At 47.3% G+C, this 9,491-nt stretch overlaps 1 protein-coding gene across 1 annotated transcript in view; it reads left to right on the forward strand.

Moving 5' to 3' along the window:
• Pfkfb4 (6-phosphofructo-2-kinase/fructose-2,6-biphosphatase 4) overlaps positions 1-7,611 on the forward strand; it is a 55,065-nt gene extending 47,454 nt beyond the window's left edge. Inside the window, 4 exon segments of the mRNA XM_047564687.1 lie at positions 796-925; positions 1,059-1,121; positions 2,144-2,208; positions 4,286-7,611. Coding sequence (XP_047420643.1) covers positions 796-925; positions 1,059-1,121; positions 2,144-2,208; positions 4,286-4,345 — 318 coding nt within the window. The 3' untranslated portion in view covers positions 4,346-7,611.
• Positions 7,612-9,491: the final 1,880 nt, after the last annotated feature.

Below are 9,491 nucleotides of genomic sequence, written 5' to 3' on the forward strand. Positions count from 1 at the left end.
CTAAAAAAATAAAAAAATAAAGACTTGATCCTAGATTTCTCTAGAACTACTTGGGGCCAGCGCAAATTAGTTCATTGGTATTGCTTCTTAGTCAAAGGATGGGGCAAATTCAAACATGGAGACTTTATTTTAAAGGGTTACTCATTGTATACAGAGAAATAAAACTCCCTCAGGGCTTAAGCCCATTTCTCTAAACCAGTCCGGCTGAGAGCTTGGTCAAGGGAGAGTCCAAGGTACACATTACCACAGAGTTAGGTCAGGGCACAGGGCAGGTAGACTGTGAGGGTTGTTCCTGGAAACCTCATGTGTTTTTGAGTTACTCTCTAGGAAGTTCTGGGACCTTTGTTCCCCTTCCCTACTACCTTTGTCTTCTGTGGACTGGAAGCAGGTAGCATCTTTTCCACCAGCCACAATTGATAGAATGTGAGTTTCATAAGGAAGGTTCAGTGTAAGGCCCCATGAGTGGATGTGAGGTGGCCCTTTGAAATGGAAGCTTGAGGCCTAGCCCCCTCAGATCTGTCTGGTCCTGGCCCTGGGAGGAGGAGATGGCTCCTTTCCTACATTGCCCACTCCTACTTGCTTCCTTCTCAAGCTAGACATCTCACTGGCAGTCTTCTAGGGGCATCTGCCCACCCCATCCCCTCAGGAGCCAGGCTAGAAGAGGGTTAGCCACAACCTCCTGAATGGTGAGCAGCTCCAGGAGTGTTTTTTGGAAGGTGGCCTATTGCCCAGGATTCTTTTCTTCCTACCCTGGGAGCCAGGCCTGAGAGACATCCTTCCTGTTTGTCCTTGTAGTCCTATGAGGACCTGGTCCAGCGTCTAGAACCAGTCATCATGGAATTGGAGAGGCAAGAGAATGTGCTAGTTATCTGCCACCAGGCTGTGATGCGGTGTCTTCTGGCCTACTTCCTTGACAAGGCAGCAGGTTAAAGATCTTGCTTCTGGGGAGATGGGATGTCTGTATGGTGTGTATGTGTGTGTGTGTGAGTATGTGTGAAAAAGAGGGACTGTTACCTGGGCATCCCTGGTATGTCATCCATCCCATTCTTTGTCCACAGAACAGCTGCCCTACCTCAAGTGTCCACTGCACACAGTCCTGAAGCTGACCCCCGTGGCTTATGGTAAGGGAGTGTCCCATAGGTTGATCTTAGATTGCTATGACCTTAGCTGTCTATAGCATTCTGTGATTTTTCACAAATCACTTGAAAATTCCATTAGGGGCCCATTTCTCTAGTCCCTATACCACTACCATTCCCAATTTGCTTTTTAAGTTTGTTATTATTGAAGTGGGACTCTCACACATACCTGTAATTCCAGCAACTTGGGAGGCTAAGGTAGGAGGATCCCAAGTTTGAGCCCCACTCCACCAAAAAAAGGAAAAAATAAAGGGCTGAGAATGTAGCTAAGTGTAAGAATCCTTGCTGAGCATGTGGAAGGCCCTGAGTTCAATCTCCAGTACTGAGAAAAAAAAAAAAAAAAAAAAGTTTATGTGACCTCAAGAAGCCTCCCCAGTGATTCTTCCTTAACCATTACCCACCTGCATGTGGGCCTTTTCTACTGGTGTTTCCAAAAGCACCACAACACCCATGGCCCCCAGGGCCTGGATCTTAAAATATTCTGGGTGCAGGGCAGTTTATATTCACCCCTGCTTCTTATTACACCATCAGAGAGCTCAGGCAGCTTCCTGATTTGGGTCTCAGCTCCTCTGATACAGGTTTGCATTTAAGGGTGATGCTGCATGGGCAGCTGATTTCATTCCAATGTGATAATCTCTGCCTTGCACTAAGCACCCAGCACAAGTTGCTTTGACCTTGTGTGGCAGGGTTGGGGTTATCAGTGTTTTGGGAAACCCCCAAATAAGTGACTCTGTGTTGAGCATAGGCCTGTTACTGCTCTGCCGTTGGTCCCTGTGTAGGCAGCTTGGGTCCTCTGGGTGGTGCTCTCTGGGCAGTCATACATGGATAAGCACAAGACTGACAAGATGCCAGGTCCCTGGAGCTACCTGAGGTAGAAGGACTAGAGTGAAGCTGAGATAACTGCTCTATCCAATTCACAACCTCCTCCTGAGATAAGATTTTTGTCCTCTGTCTTCAGCTGTCTTTCTAGGGAGGGGGAACTAAAACTTCCTCTTCTACTTTGACAGGTTGTAAAGTGGAATCCATATTCCTAAATGTGGCAGCTGTGAACACGCACCGGGACAGGCCTCAGGTAATATTGGGGTCACTGCTGGAGTGGCAGGCATGTTGCCCAGGGGTGTTGAGACTCCACATCTTTAAGGCCCCCAGCTTGGGTACCTACCAGAAGGAGTTCAAATCTTTTGCCAAGGCTGTTCTCTGCCTAGATTGTTCTCCTGTCCTTGGGTGGAGTTGTGGTTTGGTTAGATGCTTCCCAAGACAAGCTGCTCTAGGGGTGGGGAAATCCCTGGGGCTGGGCCACCATGTCAGTAAGCACCTAAGCTTGGGTATGGTTGGCTGCCGGTTCTTGAGGAGTCACACAGCTCCCAGTAGCCCCACCATAGAGGTCTGAGCCAAAGAGGGGCAAGTGGGGATTTTTCTATCTTCTCCTACCAACCCAGGCCTCATATGAGGCCTGACTAAAGTGCCTTTGAACATAAAAACAGTATCATGTTTTGTTAGGGAAGATACTGAGGGGCCCAGCTGTAGGCAGAGAACTTCCTCTAGAAGGGCAGGCAACTCACCACCTCTATTCCCTGAGGGCCTTGTTTATGGTGGTAGAACTCCCCTAAGTGCTGTCCAGAACCACTTTCAGTGCCCATGTGGGGGTCCCTTCATAGCAGCCAAGGACAGGACCTCCCTCCCCTTCTGGGATTCCAGTCCCAGTTCCTGGAATCCACTGCACCAGGAAGACTTCTGTGGCCTCAGTCATGCCTGTTGCCATTCATGGTAGGACATACATGGACCATGGGTCCTTGCTGGGGTGCCCCTGCTCACCTACATTCCCTTGGCCTTGAACCCTGCAAAGATGTATGCATGTGTCCTATTCCTTCCCAAGGTTGCTGTCCACAGCCAGGACTGTTCATCATGCAAGCCTCTTTCCCCTTTGCTCTGGGAATCTTTGTGTGCATTGGCCAAGTTTGAACCAGGCTATCTGGCACCCACAGGTCACAAGGGAAGGCATATTCTACCAGGCATCCTTTGCACTGAGGAAAGCTCAGGTGGTGTTGGGCCCCCAGAACTGACAGGGGGGCCCAACAGATGAATGAGGTCCCTGGGTCTGGCAGCCAACCCTGCCAGCCCGTGGGCATGCTTCAGCTGATAGTCACTTTCCCTGTCTCAGGATGTGTACTTCTGAGAGGATAACTTCTGAAAAAGAAGTTAACCTTTTCTTGGCCACAGGTTTCCAGACAGTTCCCTTTCAGGGAGGTAGGATCCTATAGTTTCTTGGTCCATCTTTGGAGTTGGGATATGGAAAGGGACCCCTCAGGAAACCTACCTCAAGGTGAGAAATGTACTTATCCCTACAATTCCAATGACTGATCTGTGAGCCCAGGGTGTGGGTCAGGGGAGCTGTGTCTCCCTCCCTGTGGACCTGAGCATCACATTGTACAAGGCTGCAGCTCAAGTCATTGGTGACCTGCTCCTGCAGGTGATAGTTCCCACAGCCCACAGATAGGAAGAGGGGTCACAGGAATCAGGGCTTATGTAGGACAGCCTCATAGAACTGAGAAGAGTCTCAGGTCCCATGTTCTCAGGCCTGAGATATCCTGAACTCAGCAGGCCAAAGATGGAACTTGGCTCTGCAGTTATGTAGGGGCCATCTGTAGTTGAAAGGTTCAGGGGACTGTGCCTCAGACTGGAAGAGACAGATCAGGCTGTAGATTAGCAGATGTCCACAGGCTTCTGGGACTATGTCTGATACCTGTGAACCGACAGAGCCAGGAAGGAGGCACCCCCCTGGAGCTGAACTCCCTCCCTTCCCCGACTAATGAGGACGCAGGCTCCAAGCCAGGGGTTCCTCCCTAGGTGTCCCAACCCTGAAACAGGAATTAGCCTTGCTTTGGGTAACACCTCACCTGCCTGCAGTGGAGCAATGAGCTGAGTGGCATTTCCCACCCCATCTTTGTTCTATTGTCTGAGCATCCATTATGTGTCAGGAAGCTCATGACTGTGCTCTTAAGGAAGGTAAGGGTCTAGAGTCCTGTGGCTGGGGCTCCTGTGGTGAGAATGGGCACCCATCCCATCTGACCATAGCGATAAGGAAAGCAGGCAGCAGGTTTTCCATCTTTCCTGCTGCAGGATAAATGTTCTGTGTTTTTATTGTGCAGAATGTAGACATCTCTCGGCCTCCAGAGGAAGCCCTTGTCACAGTCCCGGCTCACCAGTGACCGTTTCTCATCCACTGCAACCCCTGGGCAGGCATTGATCTCTGCAGACAAGATCTGTGTGTGTGATAGTCACCATGCAGGAATACTCTCAAAGCAATGTACGGCTGGCAGCACCCAGAGTCCCTGCCCAGCTCACCTGCCTCCTTGTTGACAATTAGTAACAGGGTTGGGCATGGCTGCTATCCTGCTGCTAAGAATCACTGGGCTAGACTGTGCCGTGTAGGTGGGCTAAGGCTGCCCAGCAGCTGGCCCCTTTGTTGCAGTTTTCAGGTGGCCACTCTCACCAGGCCAGTTGGCTTTGTGAAGTGTATATCCCTAAATGTGAAGCAGAAAGTCTCATTGGGATGTTGTCACTGTGGCCCAACTGTCTGGGGTGGGTGAAGTGACCTCCTGCAGGAACTTTACTATCTTCTCTGTGGCCTCTTGCTGAGCCAGTGGCCAGGTCTTCATGGATCCCTGAGCATCTGCTGCCTCAGGTGAGAGGGAGAACCTTCCCCATCCTTCCCTGGCAAGAATTGAAGAGCAGAAGACACTCACCAGGTCCTTAGGTACATATTACTCATATTTCTGGACTTTCATGAAAGCAACACACTGCTTTGGCATCTTGTGATGCTATAAAAACATGTAGGAAGAACAGCATTTGTGGTCGCCCCTTCCCAACTCTGTATACACTGGAATATGGGGGAGCTGGTGGCCAAGGCTACCCCTTCCCAACTGGTCACAGTGCAACCACGTAAAGACTGGGCAGTTGTACAAGTTACCTTTCTGGTGCACACACCGAAGTGCTCAAGGGGAAGCCTGGGTCTCCCCTTCCCCAGCTGTGTCCACTGGCAGCCAGGGAGAAGGTTGCCTCTTGCCTGTTGCAGCCTCTGTTCACACAAGAATGTATATTGGTGGCAGAAACATGCATTTACCATAAATGGTTCAGAAAAACTTGTGGTCCTGTAAAATCTGTCCTAATGTTTATTGACTTCTACCTGTGAGACTGAGGAAGGAGAAGACAGAGGTAGTCCCTGGCGAAGGGAGAATTTCTCCAACTGCATCACAACTTTGATTCATGTGTGTAAGAGCCTTGTGAAAATAGCCTTGCGAAGTCTGGCATCTGTCATGCCCTGCTGAGTTCTTTCGGGTCCAGGCAGTGGGTTCTGGATCCAGTCAGTCAGGTTATGGGTCAGGGCTGGAAAATGTCTGGGTGGACTAGCAGTCAGATGCCCTTCTGTCAGATGCCACAGGTGGGCATTGGTGAAACCGTGCCCATGGATGCCCAAGCCAACTTTTTATCCAGAATCTTTCCATACCTGTGCCTGGCTAGAGCAGCCTACCTTTCTAGCCTCCCCTGGGCTTCGCAGCCTACAGGTACTACCTGTCCCTGAGAGAAGCCACTGTCCCTGTCCCTGGCCAGTGGTCTCTCATCCTTGTGTGCTGTAGTATCTGTGGACAAATACAGGTAGAGAGATGTCTAGGATAGGGCTAGGACAGGATCCTCCTCCTGGAATTACCTCCTTTGGAGTACTGAGCCCCAAACTGAGGTCAGAGGACCAAAACCACTGCCTTTGGGACATGGAGACTATAGCCTTTGCTTCTGTGTCCTTTGAAGTTTTGGTGACTTTTGTCACCTCCTGAATACACTCACTTATTAGCCATAGCAGGTTCCTTTGGTCAGTGGCTGTGCATTTATATCTTGATGTCACCTGAAGCAAGACCACTGAATCCCTGGTTCTCCATGTACAGAGGGGAGGCAGGAGCTGCTGGACATGGATGTATTACAAAGACTAGGGATAGGGCGGAGGGAAGTCTGGAGTTGGGGCACGTGCAAGGATCAGCCCTTTCCCTCAGCATTGGCCTGGAGAAGCCTCTGTATGGGCAGCCACATGCCTGGTTGGCTGCCAGGCAGCTGGAATGATTGATGTGCCCAAGTTGTAGATGTTTTCCTGCTTTCCTGGGAATGGATGATACAAATTTCAGCTACAAATCACACTGTGTCCAGAATTCTTTGCAATAAATACTTTTTAAAAACATGATAATTTAAGCTTGAATTTTGTAGCCAGTTCTCCACTTGGGAAGTATTCTCTTTGCCAGTTCTGTACATGCCCCATATAGAGGTCTTTCTTGTTAGTCTGTGTGGGGACCCTTGGTTCAACTCCCACCCTCAGGGGACCTCTGGTCACTGAAGAGGAGTTATGTTGCCCTGAACTGAGCCCTGAGCTATACAGGAGGCCTTCCTTGAAGGGTGCCCCACCTGGCTCCCTTCAGGGGCCCCTGGGTTCATGAACTGATTTTGTTGGAAAATTACAGTCAGGATTTTGTTAGCTGAGCTACAGGTTCTGTTGTATAAGTAGAACTCTGCTGGCTTCCCATCTATTTTTGTTCTGGGGGCCTGGTGCTTAATTCCCTACTGTGAAAGATCCCCACAGGTCTGACTGTTCAGATTATCTACAAGCCCTACATGCCCTACATGTCATGGTCTCTGTACCTCTTTCCTCTGGCAGCTCAACACTGCTTCTTAACTGTTGTTACCTAGGATCCTGTTATCTAAATTGAAATCTAAGAGCCCCCCCCCTTTCTCTTTTGTGTGTGTGTGGTACTAGAGATTGAACCCAGGCATATTCTTACCACTGAGCTACATCTCTAGCCCCTTTTATTTCTTATTTTGACACAGGGTCTCACTGAATTGCCCAGGCTTCTTAAACTTTATGTTGTTTTAGTCATTCAGTTTGTTGCACTTAGTTACAGTAGTCTTAACAAGTTTTTCAAAGATGCTCCCCTCAGCAGTGAAATTCCCAAGACCTCAGTGAAGAGAGTATTTTCTGGGCATTTTCTGGGCCTTTTCTAGGAATTCAGGGAAAGGGTGAGTTGTCCATGATAACATTTCAGTCCCAACATTTATTTTGCGTGAATGACTAGATCTTGAGGTTTTGAATTCTTTCCCCTACATTGTACTAGGGAGATTTGGGCATCTGCTATGGTTTGGATATGGCTTGGGTGTGTTCCCAAGCTTTCATATGATGAAAGCTTGGTCCTCAGTATGTCGTTGCTGAGACGTGGAGGATCTTTAACAGGTAGAGTCCAAACATAGGCCTGTAATTCAAGAGATGGGGGAGGCCGAGGCAGGAGGATTGTAAATTTGGGCAAGCCTTGGCAATTTTGTGAGACACTGTTTTAAAATTTAAAAAAGGGCACTGGGCATGGTGATGCATGCCTATAATCCCAGTAACTCATGAAGGTCAGGCAGGAGGATTGCAAATTCGAAGCCAGTATTAACAATTTAGTAAGGCCCTAAGCAACGTGGCAAGACTGTCTCAAAAAATCAAAGAGGGCTGGAATGTGGCTCAGTGGCTAAGTACCTCTAGGTTCAATCCCCAGTACCCAAAAAAAAAAAAAAGCTTCTGAGCTAAATAAACCTCTTTTATAGCTGAGTGAATGGTAGAGTGCTTGATTAGTATGTGTCAGGCCCTGGGTTCAATTCACAGCATCAAAAAATAAAAAATTAACTGCTTTTCTTTCTGTTTTTAAGCCTCAGGTATTTTGTTAGAGCAATGGAAGATGGACTAATACTGCATCTCACTGCATTTAGTGAGATCCATCTTTCATTCAGCTAACCAAATAGGTATGTAGAATAATTTCCAGCAACTTGAGCTAGCACAGTGAACCCCAAGTTTCTGCTAAGTGCATCCATATTGGTAAATATAGCTCACTTTAAATTTGTTCTTATCTCTTTGGTCTAGGACTTCAATCTCACACATTTCTTCATATTTTGGCCAATATAAAATAATAATGTTTTGTAATTCTTTTGAAATATAAGCCATCCCTCTGGGTTTGGCTCTTATAATAGAATCTCCCAGACATGCTGGGATCCATCTCCAGTTTAGGGTGTAAGGGACATGCTGGGAGGAAGGACCTTGAGAATCACTGACTCCCTCTTGCAAAGCTGTTCCCTCATGATATCTTTCTAGGACACCTTCAGTGGGCAAGGAAGGTACCAAAGAAACTCAGGGTTAGTGGTGAACTGAGTCCTTTGAATTTTTTTTTTTAATATGTCTTCATTCCACTTAATTTATTAATTCAACACATTTATTAAATGCCTACCATGTGCTAAATAGTGGGGATACAGGAATAAGCACAACGAGCAAATTCCCTGCTGTCAAATAGATGACATTCTAGTGGTGAGAGACACAGTAAACAAATAAGCAAATGATGTAGCATATTAGAGGGTGCCAAGGCCCTGGATTAGGTTATGGAGCATTGCACCAGTGAGTTCAAGGACATAGAAGAGGCTGGGGCGACCAAAGAAGAAGGAGGAAAAGGAGGAAAACCAAGTCTGAGAAGTCATGAGAACAGGTTATGTGGGGCCCTGGATAAAGGAGGACCAGTGAAAGGGCTTGACTTAAACTTAAACTTTAAACATTTAAAAAGGATCCTTCCTCTGGCTGCTACTGAGTTGAGAGTATACTTTAATGGGGCAGACTAGAAGCCAGGACATGTGTGTGGAACCTGCTGCAATAATCAAGGTAAAAGACAATGATGCTTGTGGTGGAACTGCTGAGAAGTGGTATCTATTCTGTATTTATTTTGTTTATTTAAGATTATTTTATTTCATTTAATTTTATTATTTTATTCTTTTATTTTATATTTTTTGGTGCTGGGACTGAACCCAGGGCCTTATGCATACTGAGCACACTGAGCAGGGCCTTATGCATACTGAGCATACTGAGCTATACCTCTAGCATCACCCACCCCATATATATATATATGTGCACTTTTTTTTGGTACTTGTGATTGAACCCAGGGGCATTTAACCACTGAGCTACATCCCCAGTCCTTTTTATTTTTTATTTTTAAATTTGAGACAGTGTCTTGCCAAGTTGATGAGGGTTTTGCCAAATTGCTGAGACTGGCCTCAAACTTGTGATCCTCCTGTCTCAGCCTCTGGAGTTGCTGGAATTATAGGTGTGTGCTACCATGCCCAGCTTTTATATATATACTTCAATGTATATGTGCTGGAATTGAACCCAGGGCATCAGTATGATAGGTAAGCACTCTACCACTAAGCCACTGAGCTATACTCACAGTCCTTTTGCATGTATTTTGAAGGTAGAACCAAGATTGACTGACTATTGGAGGAAGGCATGTGAGAAAGAGATGATGC

This window comes from Sciurus carolinensis, chromosome 9, assembly GCF_902686445.1.
Source record: "Sciurus carolinensis chromosome 9, mSciCar1.2, whole genome shotgun sequence".
NCBI lineage: Eukaryota > Metazoa > Chordata > Mammalia > Rodentia > Sciuridae > Sciurus > Sciurus carolinensis.